Raw genomic sequence first — 16,875 nt, 5'->3', positions numbered from 1 at the left:
ATTTGACACAATTTCCTTCTTTTTCCAAATCATCTTTAATTTTTCTTTTATTTCTTCAGTATCTTTTCTAGGTTGATCTCTGCAATCTCCAGCTAAGTGTCCAGCTTTGTGACAATGAAAACATGCCATACCAAGATTTCTCCATGATCTTCGGTTGTTCATCCCAAACCTTATAAAACAGTTGGCACTTATATGTCCATATCTTCCACAACATTCACACCATATCCTTGTATTTTAATCCCATGGTACTGTAGAATACTGTTGGTAAGGATCTGTGTGAGTTCGGTAACTTCTGTCATTTGCTCGGTGTGCAGACCACATATAGTCCTTTTGCTTAAGCCAGCACTTCTCGGTACTATGTCCATATCTATTGCAGTTTTTACAAAACCCTTTGAATTTTGCCTTTTGATAATTGTTAACAGACTTCGTCCTACATTGATTAGATGTGTCACTATATTTATTGCAATTGTAACAATAACCATTGGACTTAGTGGCGTTCGGTTGCTTACCTTTCCTAATTTGGCATAAGTTAGCAGTGTGACCTTGATTTCCACAGTAGTTGTAGTTGCAAATAGGCTTCTTTCTTTTGATGTTATTCTTGTTTCCAGCTTGCTTTGATGATTCTCCTCTCTTGGTAGTATGAATTCCTTTCTCGGTAGAGACTTTTCCTTTGTAACCAAGTCCTCCATCTTTGTTGGGTCTTCTTGTATTCAGTTGCTCGTCCAACATCTTTGATGCTTCATAACTCTTCTTCAGTGTTTCTTTAGATTTCTTCTTTGTTTCAAGTTCATTGGTCAACCTTGATACTTCAAGTTTCAATGCTTGATTCTCATCATTTTTCAGAATTGCTTCATGATGTGCATAACCTAGTTGATCTGATAGGTTTTATTGAATTCCAGTCAACCTTGTGATCTCATCATTCTTATCAGATACTAAGACTTCAAGTTGTTGTTTCTCTCTTTCTAGATCTCTTACTTTATCCTCAGCTGTTCTCAATGCATCTAGATTTTTAGTCATCTGTGTGCTGAAATGTTCATGTTCTCTTTTCATTGCTTTCAGTTGATCAGCCAGTGCTTTGTTCTTTTCTTTCAATACTCCAATCATTTCTTCAGTCTCTTCAGATATGCTGTTCTCAAATGATGTCTCAATTTGTTCCACTAACTCTTGAGAGTCCTGCAAATCATCAGATAATCTTCTTCTCACTTTAAGAGATTTTTGCATTTTCCTTTGCATGTCTACAATCACTTGATTAGCATGATCCACCTCTTCTTGCAGATACAAAATCCTCTGAGATTGTTTATAGCCTTCCATTGATAAGATCTTTCTCTTTAGGTAGTTAAACCCTTTTCCAAGATTTGAGCTCTGATACCAATTGTTAGGCCCACTATGGAAAGCTAATGTATTGAGAGGGGAGGGGTGAATCAGTACTTCAAAACATTTTTTCAACAATATCTTTACTGTTATGCATAAACCGAATAGTGCAGTAACATAATATAAAACTAAAACAGATAGATAACAATCATACATGATTCACTCCATAACACATATATTTTGGTTATGCAGAAACTCTTGGTTAGAGAGAAAAACTGCGGTGGGGATGGCACCCACAACTTCACTACTATAATAATAAAGAGTGCTCGGTTAGAGCTACGTGTTTAGCTATTTCTAATAGCTTACCCTGTTAGGAGTAACAAGATCTGTTAGATCTACCTTGCTAAAGGATTTTACAACACTTCATCTAAATGTTGCACCTGGTTATAGGCTTTACAATTTATAGACTTGATTAGAGTTTTTTACCCTGTTAAAGGTTTCTCTTACAACTTCAAAATATTACAATAAAATTATTACAAATATCTGCAACTTTACATCTGGAATGTTATAGCAGATTCTATGTGCTCAGAATAAGTTACCTTGCTTATAGCATACCTCGGTAACCCATGTAGTAACTCGGTAAACCCTTCTGTTTACTCTGTTCTTCGACTGTTCTCTGAAAACCTTCTCGGTGACCTCTATGTCTCTGTAATAGTCTTCTTACACTCATGCATCCACCTTTAACTCTTAACTCATGCTGTATAAATAGATCTCTTATGATGGTGATCCAATTCATTGCTTCGATCTTACAAACATGATTTATTGAATGAATAACCATGCAAAATATTTCATTGGTTAGATAACCTCAAAATCATACACAATCTTTGAGTGCAATTTCTAATGTGATAACGGTTAGATGTGCCTCGCTCTTGTAACACGTTTTCATATGCATGTCTAGGTTCAATGAATCTGGTAACACGTTTCACTCGGTGTAAATCAGCTCGGTGTGTCATCTTTGTTGCTCAGTAGACATGTAAAGATACTCGGTAGACAGCTTGGTGTATACTGCGTTTTGTGACTGCTTTCTTCTGTAACCGACTAGACTGTACATATCGACTGAATATTTCGGTAATAGATAACCGACTAGAGTATATAGTATAACTTTGACATAAAACTAATGGCAATCTGATAAGTAGTAACATCCATATCTTCCCTTCTAGGAGATAGGGTTTCAACCTGTGTGCTTTCTGTGGGTGGTGGGAGTTTGTAGGGTTCAAAGGTTGCACATTTTCTTACATGGATTACTACATTCTTTTTGTAGTTATTTTTTCACTAGTAGATGTGAGTTGGCATGGGTTGTGTTTTGAGGGATGGTTACCCTTTGGGTGATTAACTAGAAATTACTCTACATCCTTTGTTCCTTTTTTTGTAGTGGCTTCTAGATTCCTTTGGAGGATGCTAATTTATTGGGGCTCTGTGCATGCCCCCTTCTCCCCTTGTCCTCTTGTGTGTCCTCTTGGGGGGATACCCTCTAGGTCTCCTTTTCAAAGGATGGGTAGGGGCCTTCATTGTTCCGGGTTATTGGAGGGGGCCTCTTACCCCATGTGCTTCCCTCTAGAGCCTCTGATTCCTTATGTTATTGCTTGTTGGAGATTGTTGTAGTTATTGTTGTCACTGATGTCAAACCTTGTTATCCTGGATACATTCAGACTGTCAGATGATCCAGACATGGTTTGCAAATTGAAGAAGGCATTGTATGGACTTAAAAAAGCACCTAGAACATGGTATGCAATACTAGACATATATTTATTACTACAAAACTTTAGGAAAGGAACTGCAGATAGCAACCTTTATTTCAAGGTTAAAGGCATTAAGTTGTTGATTATTGTTGTTTATGTTGATGATAATATTTTTGGAGAAAGTGATAGTTTGTGTAAAGAATTTGCAAAAGAGATGCAAAAATAATTTGAGATGTCTATGTTTGGAGAGATGCCATTCTCTCTTGGTCTTCAAGTCACTCAGTTGGATAATGTCCAATTTTCATTTCTCAAGCTAAGTATGTTAAAGAAATATTGAAGAAGTTTGATATGGAGATTTGTAAACCTATTACTACCCCTTCAACTATTGGATGCAAGCTAGGAAAAGATTATGCATCTCTAGATGTTAATCAGAAGAATTATAGATATATGATTGGAGGACTATTGTACCTTACTGCTTCTAGACCAAATATTATGTAGGTTGTGTGTTTGGTTGCAATATTTCAAGCTAGTCTGAAGCAGACTCATGATCAAGCAGTGAAGAGGATTTTTAAATATCTGAAAGGAACTCAATATTTTGAATTATGGTACAAGAAGGATGGATATTTCATGTTGAAAGCATATATAGATGTTGATTGGGCTGGAAGTGTTGATGGAAGGAAGAGTACTAGTGGTGGAGCATTCTTTTTGGGAGATAGATTGGTTTCATGGATGAGTAAGAAACAAGAATCGATATCATTATCCACTGCAGAATTTGAATATATTGTCACAACATCTTGTTGCACTCAAGTTGTGGATGAAGCAGACTCTGAAGGACAACAGAGTAGTATATGATGAATCTATTCCTATTATGTGTGATAATTTTAGCTCTATAAACATTTCAAAGAATATAGTTATGTATTAATTAACTAAACACATTTTAATTCGTTATCATTTCCTAAGAGAGAAAGTTGTAGAGAAGGAAGTCATTCTAGAATACATTTCTACATCATAGTAGATTGTAGACATTTTTACCAAGGCTTTGGTGAAGGGTAACTCGGAGTATCTCACGTAGAAATTAGGGGTTATCGCCCCTCCTTTTTATCACTAGATGCATTTTAAGTGGTGTATACTTCCAGGGGGAGACTTGGTGCTTATTCTTGTCTTCTAGATTAACGTTGTTGCTGATCTCAAGGGAAGCAGTGGTGTGAGTTGGCCAATATGGTTTTTGGTACCCTTTGTCATTGTTGTCAAAGGGGGAGAGAGCTTATGAGAGAAATTTGTTATGAGATTATTATGAGAGAGAGTTTTTGTGAGATTATTTAGATCATGTTGTTATTTGATGTTGTTCTCATTGGTGTTGCCATCAATAACAAAAGGGGAGATTTTGGAGATTCTTGTATTTATGGTTGTCATTAATGTCAAACCTTGTTATCTTAGATGGATGTTGTTTTGGATATGCTTTTGGTTGTTGCAATTGATATTTTTGGTGCTAGTTTTGGCATCCTATATTCTGGGTTTCCTAGAATGCTTTGGTGCCCTCCGAATGTATTGCTAATTGTATTATCATTTAGTGGATCATATTATTTTGGTCTGGATATATGTTGGAAGATATGTTGGGATGTTATTTTGGGTCTCAACTTGGCATGTGGAGATACGCTTGGAGTATTTTGCATTGGAAGAGGTTATGTGGCCGACTGGTTGATTATGTCTACATGTTACAGTTGGTAACCTCCTTGAAGAATGTGTTGGAATGTGCAAACCATTGGATCAATCATGGAAGGATGTGTTATAATTAATTTTGGTTCCCTCTTTTTCCTCGTGAACCAATTTTGAGTATTTTAGGTCTAGGTGATTTATTTTGTGTAATATTCCTTTTTTTGTTCTGGTTGACCCTTAATTAAGGTTTCAATGTTGTATCTCATATTTAAGATGCGTGTATGGATGAGTTGAGTGTGGATGATAATTGAATTGTGTGAGAAGTGTATGTGAATTATTTGCATGTAGATTGAGTTTGTGGTGACGAGAAAGTCAACTTGAGAAGAGCTTTGAAGCTGAAATATTCTACAAGACACTTTGATGTGAGCGTGAAGACCGTCAGAGATATTTTCCATGATATTGGTTGCTTGATTCAGTTGTTCAAGGATAATTTTAATTCATCTATTTCATTCATTTTTGATTGACAATGAGTCCTCTGGCAGTAGTTTCTATCTTGTCCCGAAGAAATGATCTTCATTCGTGCAAGTCCTCTTTGTATCTTTCCTAAGGTTGTGCACCTTAGTTTTGCAAGTCCTTCATGTGTTGTTTCTCCTTGGCTACAAGCCTAAAACATTGTAAACATTGTTATTCATATTGTGAGTTATATTCTCACTGTGTTTTTCCCTATTTGGATTTTTCACCTAAATCTGGTGTTCTTGTGTTGATGGTTGATGTTTTTGTTGATGATTAATGTGTTATTATTAAGTGAGTTAGTATTATTCATTAACAATTTTTTATGAAATTTTGGACTAATTCACCCCCCCTCTTAGTCCTGTGGAGTATTCAACAAGTGGGATGAGCCTAGGTCATGGGTTCAAACCCAACACTTATGCAAGGGGGGGATTTTTGCAAGGTGTACACCCTTGGTCTCCTTGTGTTGTGCATCGTAGTGCTTGGGTTTATGACATGGCTTAACCGCCTCCCATGGATTCCTTAAATATTGCAGTTGTATCAAACATCAACAAGTCGATCTTTGGGTGCAACGGCAATCGTGTGTCTAACATGGTTGATAGTAAACCTATTGATGTGGTTCACAATGCTTTGTTAGTAGGGTTTTCTACCAGTCAAAGGTTTAGGGGTGCCTTTCAAAACCCTTTGGGCTTTTTTGTGCTAGTCCATTATGTGGTGTTTTTGCTTAATCTGGTACTAGAATGGCTAGGTGTTTCTACTATTACAAGGTCCTGGATATCTCCAAAGCTCTGTGGTCTCCTTCCTTGTCTAAATGAGTCTTTTTACAAGGTGTTCTTGCACTTGTACATGGATTCCTTCAGCTCCAAAATGCACCAAACATGGACAAACTTTAATGGAAAATATTAATGGTATAGATATGAATGACAACATTCAGGAACTACACTTGTACATGGATTCCTTCAGTACTTGGAACCCTCATGATGCATCACACAGAAATAACACGATATATTGATCTTTTCTTGATGATGCATGCTTACTAAAGACGATTGAGATATTTGCTACAAATTCCTCTTATGACTATAAAGACATAATCAATCATTTTCAAAGGTATACAAAATGCAAAGAGGGAGCATGCTTACACAAGAAGGGGAAAAAACTAGAGTGTCAATACAAAGCTTCATGGAAAGAATAAATTATCTCTACCTTATTATATATGACAATTCTAGTAAGTAGAAATATAAACTTGAAACAAATGACAATAGGCTAGGATACACAACCCATAAATGATTTCAATATAGAGATCCAACATATATTACCAACTTGTCATCTCATGACAACTTGTTCTGAAATACATTGTCAATTATGCATCAAAAGCGGGGAGAACAACTAAACGTTGTATTGAGATGCTAACAAGAATATCTACAAGCCAAAAAAAGAACCCAACCCTGACTGCATATTGAAAATTCAAGATAGAAATTGTGACCAACCATGATATAGGAACACAAGAAAAATGTCATTTCCTCCAAAAATTGCCCCTTGTTGTTTGTAATAGATCTTTTGCATCTGTAATTTGTACCTTCCAATATATTATTTAAATTATAATTTACTATTGACATAACCATTACACCTCATTTGAATGCAAGTATATCTAAAAACACTTTTTAATATAAAAACGTATATTTATTCTTCAAAATCACTTAATATATGATTCCCAATAACATTTTAAACGACACCGGTATCAATAACTTGAGCGGTGCACTTAAATGGGGAGTGATTTGTCTGTTTAATTCTTCCATATAGACAAACAAATAAAACATTGTATCTCACATTGTAGAGGGCCCCAATCGATAAAGAAAGTGTTTTTACTCTTTTTTCGTGTCTTATTCATTACACACTCTTTCCAAAACTAACACAATCTCTTTGTTCACAATTTCATGTGTTGCGTATACAACAGCAAAACAAATCGGGCTTTACCCCACCAAAAGAATTCGGACCGTATAAAGCTTGCCAGGAGTCACTTACCACTTCCATCTCTGTTCTTCATTATTAATTCTTCTACTCTCCCAGAAAAAAACAGACCCATACCACTTACTTTTTTAAAAAAAATAAAAAATTATATAACCGCACAGCGTATGCACATCATCCTTACACTAACTGCTCTCTCCCTGTTATGGTAGAGCAAAACAGAGTAACGGATCGAAAACAATGAATTGAATCGGACCAGTAATAGTATACATAATTGAACAGATCAAGAGAGTAGAGCATCAAAGTTTACATAATTGAACAAGCGTTTGGATTTTCGTCACTGAAGAGGGAGGTGTATCTTTCGTCAGTTCCCTGCGGATTGGGGAAGGTGGGGTCCACGTTTCTAACATAACCAGCAGGAGCTTTCTTATCGTAGACCTGAGCAGCATATGGATAGTAAACCAGATTGTAAGGTTTGTATGGCCACATCTCTGCTTTTTTACCCGTCCTCCTCCTCACCCTCTTCAACACCTTGTTCGCCTCCACGTACCCCGTTACTGTCACTTTCAATTGCTTTCGATCCACTTCTAACGATCTCACTCCTGCACTTGCACTCAAATCATATTAGTATTCACTCCCATAAACGAAACAGATTTGAAAGAAAAGTGTTTATGAATGTTAGTGTCTACCTTTCATATTTTCTAGGGACTTCCTCACTTTTCTTTCGCACCCCTCGCAGTCCATACGAACTCTCAACACAACCGTCTGCAATTGCATAACATCAATTGTTAATTAACAAACCGCTGCATTTGCTACATGACATCTAACATAAATGGAGAAAATAAGAGAGAATGGGATACCTGAAACTGCTTAAGCTTCTTCGTCCGCCGAACAGTTGTTGCCTCCATCAAGCTTTCTATAAGACCCATGGCACCCATCTTCCTTAACACTCAAATAAAGACCAAGCAGATGTTTCAAAACAAACTGCAAAGATTCTCGTCTTACAGACACAAATACAAAGGATTAATAAAAAGATCGAATAGATTGACGACCAAAACGAATGCTCCGCTCTCGATTTATACGGAAGGTGATCTGATGAAGTGATCTGTATAAACTCAATCACTTCTCTTGGATCTCAAACAAGACACGTGTCTGATTACTGAAGTCTAAGAAGAAAAAACATTCAAATCGAGCCGTAGAAAAGTAACGTGGCAGCAGGAGAGGAAATTGGCGGAGATGGATACTTTCCCAAGGGGGAGGAATAAGAGCGTAGACTGATGGGCTTGAACGCGTGAATGATTTGGTTTATTAGGAATGGCAGGACGTAACCTTTTCAACAGGTCGAATAAATGTATGGCGGTCGTTTTCGAGGCATTTTCGTGGCAATTGCTTCTCCGACATGATAATGTAAATGCGGCAGTCCAACTGTAAAGTGGAAGTGGAAGTAGATTACCTTTTTCTCAACAGACATTCACGGGAAGTGCACCTGTCCTTCTCGTGAATTTTCCATTATAAGGAAATGTGTACCGTTGAAACGAGAAGCTGGCCTTAGGGAAAACGAGCCCCCGTTTTGACCGGAGGCATTTGAAAAAAAATTAACAAAGGCATCTCAATTTGTGGTGTAGCCCAGCTTTAAAACACTGGACTTATCAAGTCCTGCCAGGAGTCTCACTTTGCCACTTCCTTTTCTCTTTACTTCGTCCGTTTGTGTGCGTGGCAGCAGCAGAACAGATAATATGGGAGTAGTAGAACATATAATATGGGTATTATTGAGAATCCAACCCACACGCGCCACGACTTAGAAAGGCGCGTGGAAATTTGTTACAATGAGATAAGAGAATGTCGGTGCAAATATTTCAATTTCCGCTTCTCTGAAAACGCTCTCAGAACGTACACGTGTTCTTCACCCGTTCATCTTTATTGTCATGAATTTCGGTGTCTATTTTTCAGTAGAAACGTGAATTCCGACATGGAGTTGAATGAAGAATATTAGCTGAGTAGGGGAAAGGATCCAGTAGTTGTGCACCCTAACTTCGCGCTTCTCAAAATCTTACTTGGAAATTTCAAATCACTCCGAATTTTTTACAGCAGCTTACTTGGCAAGTCCCCTGCTTATAACTAAGGTTTTAGGGCCACATCATCAAATATGATGCCACATCAGCATGCTTTTTGCCAAGGTGTCCAAAACAGTCCCCCAAAAAAGTGAGACCAATAGGCGTGCAAAAGAGACCCCAATAGTTGTGCAGCTGACATGGCATCACCTGATTGGTTACTTTTTACAATATTAGTACATTTCTTAACAACTATTGATACATTTATTAACAACTATTGGTACATTTCCTAACAAAAATTGATATTTTTTGTTTCAAACAATAGGTTTTATTTGTTCAGTTTTTGGAACAAAAGGTATCAACAACCCTCACAACAATTGGTACGTGCTCAACTACTGGGTCCTTTCCCCTAAATGAGTCCCCATTTACATGGTCATAAGCGAAAGGTAGAATTTATTGATGCAAAATTTGGTATTGGTATTGGCTTGATGGCATATTTAATGTAAGGAAACTATTATGCGCTTCATTTGATAGGAGGATATCTTACCAACTAGCACTTGTGTGGGAAAGGGGTGTAAGGGTTACATTGATAGAATTTTACTTTGTGTGGGAAAGGGGTGTAAGGGTTACATCGATAAAATTTTATTTTGTAAGTTTATATGTTAGAAGTTAATGAATGTTTGTAAAGGGTCCAAGGTTATACCTGAATAAGTATTTTATAAATTAAAAAATATTTTGCAAAAAATTTGAAACTGAATTGTCCTCCTCTTACATAAGTGATCTAAGGATTGAATTAACTCTTGCTATTAATATTTCTTCAATTTAAATTAAATTTTGTAAATAAAATATTTGGTTTCCAGAATCCATATTGTTTCATTTTAAAAATGATTGATATATTTCTCTACATAACAAATTGTATCAAACAATAGTTCAATTTAATTACCTATTAAAAAATTATGAAATGAAAGCATAAAAGTTATATGTGACTGAAAACATCATATTTGATAGTGGATGGTAAGATTTTGTAAAAAAGTAAAATAAAAAACATTTGGTGGTTTTTTCTATTAACTATGCATTCCTAATTTAATTCTTTAAAATGATCTTGAAAAATAATTTCAATAAATTTAAAAAAGCATTACACGTGAATTGAGTTGGTTTAAATCATGTGATCAAGTATTAGTGTGTAACTTATTATTTATAGTGAATGCAAATGAATATTGTAATACAACTTAAACAAAATAGTAGATGCACGTGTGTGTGTGTGTGTGTGTGTGTGTGAGAGAGAGAGAGAGAGAGAGAGAGAGAGAGTATTCTTTACTATTAATATTTTCTAAACAAAGTAGTAGATAGGAGAGAAAAAATATACCAATGGCTCCAAAAAGATGTTCTTGAGGATGTTTGTTGAGATGTTTGAAATGTAGGATAGTTTATGCAACAATGCATATAACGAAAAAGGTGATTTAAAAAAAATGCAAATTTGTTTTTAATATAGTTGTCAAAATGTTTTAAAAAATTCAAAAAAACATTTCGACCCTTAACATAATGGATGACATTTGCCCATGACAAGACTTAAAGTACACATAGAAATTGAAAATAATAAGATATTGCAGTATGAGCTAAATGTGCTCTAAAATGAAAAACATTAAAGATGATGATATAAATTTGTTCACAAACATCATTTCATTGTTGGTAATGTATTTTGTCTTCATATATATATACACACTACATTTAATTGCTTAGTTGTATCTAAACTTCATATTTTTTCCTTCTAGTTTCAAAACTTTTTCCAAATCATTTTTTGACCATATTTGAGTCAAGCATCAAAATATTAATATTAAATAAATATAACAAATAAATGTTTATGGTGGGTTTTAAATGCTTTGTGTCAGTGACATCCTTTTAAGAAAAGTTTTTTTTTCATTTGGAGTAAAGCATCCTATATGTATATATTTGCATCAGAGATGGTGACAAGTTAAGCCATTATTGTAAGTCATTCTTATAGTGCCCTCATATTTCTCAAGATAGAGAAGAAACCGCAACATCAAACAAGTGTCTGTTTCATCAAACTACAGTTAGCCATAAAGAAAATCAGCTCCATTATTACTATTAAAAAAACAGAGCAAATTACAGTGTTAAATTGGAGAAAATAGTGCAATAGAAAACTAGAATTGGGGGTTTCAAACCTTGACCAGAGAAGTTATAGGTAATAGTTTTCATGCACATACAAAATTATATATGTGTCAAATGCCGTGAATTCATGATTAATGGCACGATAAAGGGACAAAAGTGAGATTGTCAGTGTTTTAAAGTTCCTTTATTTTAAGTCCCTGGAAGTTTATCAAAGTTTGATCCTTCATTTTAAATTCATTTTCATATCTTTGCATTGATTTCACATTTACACATTGGAAGGTAAATCACTAATGGTTCTCGCTTAAAGATCCTCAAAACTTCTAGAAGATTGTTTAAAAAATTATCTAGTAATTATAGAATTAGAGTTGTAAATTAAAACTTGATTAGGGAAAATATTTTAAAATTGTTACAATACTTGAAGTAAATATTATATAGGAGATGAGTACCAATGCAACAGCTACTCCCAGGCCTCGACTATGAATTTTTGTAATCTGTTAGCATTAAATCATAAGAGTTGCAAATGAAAATCAAGATTCCATGTACAATCAATTATGTAAAGAATTAATTTCAATTTCTAAGGGTATAAGATACTCTCTACCTATGCCTTGTGCCTACCAATTTGTAGCATTCAACTTGCAACAAAGTATGCCTAAACTCTCTACTTGTGCTTTGTATATAAAAGTTGAGGAACTCGGGGTTTCACTGTAACTATAGTATTTGTTGTTTGAAAATGAAGGCGACATGGATGTGGAAACAAGAGAGAAAAGTAGATCGTAAGATTTGTGCTTCATGAAGGGAAGCCTAAGTACGAAATAATGCTTCCAAATGTTAGATCTAATAGGAAAGGTGATGCATAAATTTCTTACAAACTTTTAAACTATTGCAAATTAGATAAACACATATAAAATCAGATTTAACAAATAAAACCACGACACCAGATATGTACGTGGGAAAACCCTTTCAGGAAAAAACCCACACTCCAAACGGAAAACTCAATTATATTATCAAAAACAACAACAATTACAATACAACACACAAAGCCAATGTTTTTCACAAGTAGATATAACAAAGAATTCAAGATCAATTCCAACAACATAACAACACCTTAAAAATAATCAACCCATCTCTCAAAAAATAAGGCATCAACATGTAAATAGAGCTCATCACAAAGAGGTATGTGCCCATGGTTTTCAAAACCATCTTCAATGCTCAAATGGTAATTTGTGTCACGAGCAACACCTTGCTAATCCAATGACACATTTCACACAACAACTTTTGAAGAAACAATACCTATCTCTTCCATAACGGTCATCTTGCCGAATGTAGTGTAAGTAAAACATAGAAGTTACCATGACCAAATAGGTTCCTTGCTTACCTCGCACCACTTGTCAAAAGTGAACTCAAACCATAAATGTACACTACCAAAAAAATCTCTCCATGACTCTTCTACTAAACTAGAAACCATCATAGCCATAATAGAAATTTAGCATAGTCTCAACATAGCAACCTATGACACTAGTTCCCTAAACTTTAGAACTTCCTAAGTGGATGCAAAATAAAACAAATAATTAAATTAGCATGTTTGGACTCTAAGGTTGAGACATCTTAATCCCAACATTCTTCCACTTGTCAAAGACTTGTCAAGAGTCAAAACACTCTATCATCTGCTTAAGGCCCCAAGGCCCATAGAACTAGCACACCATATAAACTTCTCAGTGCTCATTGGCTTCATCAATGCATCTACAACATTCGCCAAAGTATCAACTTTCTCCAACTTCATCTTTGCATCTTCCACCATATCATGAACAAAATGAAATTGTACATCAATATGTTTTGTTCTGGCATGGAAAGTAGGATTCTTCACTAAACAAATAGCACTCTCATTGTTACAATAGATAGTAATTTGTGCTACATCAAAACCAACATCTGAGCACAATCTCCTAAGCCAAATGGATTCTTTGCAAGAACAAGTAGCTACCATATACTCATCCAACAGCATACCGCTTACTCATCCAACTCACTACACCACCAAACATCATGAACACATATCCACTGGTGGATCTTCTACTAGAAATGTCACCCACCCAATAAGAGTCTACATACCCACAAATACTCAAGGAATGCCAAGGTCTAGTAGGATTACCATGGAAACACAAATAATACTCGAACTTACCCGGCAAATATCTGAACACTTTCTTCACTACATCCCAATGCACCCGTCAAGGATTAGCCATAAAATGACTAAGGACTCCCACTGCTTATGCAATGTTTGGCCTCATACAAACTATAGCATACATTAGGTTACCAGCAATACTTTCATTAGGAACTTTGTTCATGTCTTCCATATCGGTAGGAGACTTTGGATAGAATAGGAACAACTAACTGTTTGCAATCTGTCATGTTAAATCTTTCCAAAACAAAGTTCACATACTTTCTCTAGCTAACCCAAAGCTTTCTATTAGCTCTATCCCTTTTGGTCTCCATTCCCAAAATGTACCTAGTTGCACCTAGACCTTTCATCTCAAATTGTGTTGACAACTAAGACTTCAAATCCGAAATCATTCTCTTCCCATTCCCAATGAACAACATATCATCCACATACATGAAAATAATGAGAATATGACTATTTTTAGCTTTGTAATAAACACAATGGTCAAATTTAGATCTCAGAAATCCCAATGATAATACATAGGTGTCAAATTTTTGGTACCACATTCTAGAAGATTGCTTAAGACCATAAAGAGATTTCTTCAACTTGCATACCAGATTCTCTTTACCTTTCTCCACAAAGTGCTCTGGTTGTGAAATGTAAATCCCCTCCTCTAAGTCACCATGAAGGAAAGTTGTCTTCATATCCATCTTCTTAACTTCCAAATCATGAGCTATTGCGAGTGATAAAAAAAGTTGAATGGATGTAATCTTAGCTATAGGAGAGAATATCTCCCCATAATCAATTCCCTCCACCTGGGAATATCCCTTCATGACCAACTGTGCCTTGTGCTTCTCAACACTACCATCTAGACCAAGTTTCTTCTTAAACACCCATTTACAACCAATGGGTTTCTGTCCTTTAGGAAAAGGTAACAGATCCCATGTAGCATTCTTCTTTAATTCAACCATCTCTTCATTCATGACTTTCATCAAGCAATCTTCATCATGCATTCTCATTGCCTCTCTAATAGTCTTAGGCTCATCAGCATTAGCAATCAAAGTAAAAATACAACTACAATCTAACAACAGATAACCAAACCTTTTTGGTGAATATCTGTATCTGTTAGGTTATCATCCATCATATGTAGACCTCCTCAAAGAATGAGGTTGAGGATCATGTTTCTCTTCTAAACTCTCCGAGTTAGTAGCGCTCTCCTCATTATCAGGTATTGCAAGAGTAAGTAGTCATCTCTCTTAGGAATGAGTGGAATTTGAACTACCTCCTTCTTCCATTTCTCCTCCTTCTCTGACTACAAATCTACTGTGTAAGGTTTCAGCTCAGGGATGATAACACTTCTAGTATAGATAACCTTCTTTGCAACTAGATCCCAAATCTTGTACCCCTTCACACCGACACCATAGTAGATGAAGATACATTTCACTACCTTATTCTCCAATTTAGATCTCTTTTCACTAGTCACATGAGCATATGCCTCATAGCCAAAAACTCTAAGATGTCTCAACAAGGGATTTTTACCAAAGAATGCTTCCATAGGGGTCTTTTCAACAAGCATCAAAGTGGGAGATCTATTTATCAGATAACATGCAATGGCTACTACCTCAACCCATAAATTTTGTTCAAGTCAGGTACCACTTAGTATACTCCTATCCCTCTCCATCGACATTCTGCTCATCCTCTTTGCAACTCCATTTTGTTGTGGTCTATATGGATTTGTCTCATGTCTTTCAATCTCGCGGTCCTTGCAGAACCTATCGAACTCAACAGAACAAAACTTGCCACCGTTATTTGTCCTCAAACACTAAATTTTCCTACTAGTCTGATTTTCGACCAAGGACATAAATTCCTTAAACTGATTAAAAACTTCAAAATTACTCCTAAGGAAATAAACAAATGTCCTTCTATAATAGTCATCTATGGAAGAAACAAAGTACACAAATCTATTTAATTAAGGCACATTAATTGGACCAAATACATTACAATGAACATAGTCCAAAACCCCAGAAGACATGATAACTGGAATAAAAGGAAACACGACGTTGCTTTCCATAAACACAATATTCACAAAAGTCAAACTCAATATTACAATCATCAAGGCCTTCAGCAAGGCTTTAATTTTTCAAGGCTTGTAAACCCTTTTCACCTATGTGGCCAAGTCTTTGGTGCAACAACATTGTCTTCTCAGTTGGGAGCTTCATCTCTAAAGCATTAGCACCCTTACATACCTATAAAGCACGACCATCAGATGTTGATACAATAATTTTCTTCTCTACTTGATTTGATGGTGAGGATGAAGAATCCAAAGCCCTTTTCTTGGAATTCACAAAAGTGTTATTGCATTGAACTATGCATGCATCCAACTTATACAAAGTGATAATCTAAACACCCTTAGCAAGAACCAGAGAACCTTTGGTCATCTTACATCCACCTTGCAAGAAAACAATTTGCACTCTCACATTGCTCAGCTTTCTAACTAAAAGAAGGTTTCTTGACAAACTAGGATTGTGTTGTACACCATCAATCCCCTTCACTCTACAATTAGGTAATCATATCTTGACTCTTCCATGGCCACCGACCTTCAGGTGAGATTCGTCACACAAGTACACCTCCCCACCATCATATTCTTTGTACTTTGAGAACCAACCCCTATGAGAGGTCATGTGGAAAGAAGCACCTAAGTCAATCAACCATGCATCTCTTGATGCATAGGTTGCCAAGGAAACAAAAAATCATCCACATCATCTTGAGAGGATTTATCGAAATTGGAATCAAATGTTTTCTTGTTTTTCTTTTTCTTCTCCTCTTTACAATATTTTTAGAAATGATCGAATTTGCCACAGTTCCAACATTTAGCCTTGGACTTTTTACTAGGAGAATTATATCTCCCACAAAACTTTGATTTACCCTTCTTGTTATTTTTCTTGTCTTTCTCCATTGTTCTACCATGAGCAACCAGGGCCTCCTTAGCCATCTTAGAAGATTTTGTTCGCATCTCCTTAGATAATAACAAACCAACCACATCCTTCATTTTGAAAGTGGTTTTTGTGATCCCAATGGCCATCATAAGGTGATTACATGAGTCTGGCAAAGAACATAACAAAAGCATACATTTATAAAATAGAGCTTCATTTTGTTAAAGTATTTTCATAGTAAATAACATAATGGGGCCCTATTATTTAAAAATTACCCCACCATTTGCCTCAAGATTTGAGTCATGTAAACCCTCCAGGGAAGACCCAAATGTAAGCCTTGGACTTGTAAGTACACAGTTGGACTATGTGAGTAATAAAATACTGACTTCTGGCAAATGTTTGATGCCCATTTTTTATACAATTATCAAACG

At 35.7% G+C, this 16,875-nt stretch overlaps 1 protein-coding gene across 1 annotated transcript in view; it reads right to left on the bottom strand.

Moving 5' to 3' along the window:
• Nucleotides 1-7,059: 7,059 nt before the first annotated feature.
• LOC131032231 (heavy metal-associated isoprenylated plant protein 23) overlaps nt 7,060-16,875 on the bottom strand; it is a 57,235-nt gene continuing 47,419 nt past the window's right edge. Inside the window, exons 1-3 of the mRNA XM_057963184.2 lie at nt 8,042-8,243; nt 7,871-7,946; nt 7,060-7,783 (exon numbers count right to left, since the gene is read on the bottom strand). Of these exons, the coding sequence (XP_057819167.2) occupies nt 7,488-7,783; nt 7,871-7,946; nt 8,042-8,119 (450 nt within the window). The 5' untranslated portion in view covers nt 8,120-8,243 and the 3' untranslated portion in view covers nt 7,060-7,487. Of the gene's footprint in view, nt 7,784-7,870; nt 7,947-8,041 lie in introns of the transcript that reaches the window.

This window comes from Cryptomeria japonica, chromosome 5 (genome assembly GCF_030272615.1).
Source record: "Cryptomeria japonica chromosome 5, Sugi_1.0, whole genome shotgun sequence".
NCBI classification, from domain to species: Eukaryota; Viridiplantae; Streptophyta; class Pinopsida; order Cupressales; family Cupressaceae; genus Cryptomeria; species Cryptomeria japonica.
This window is presented reverse-complemented; position numbering and strand designations above follow the sequence as displayed.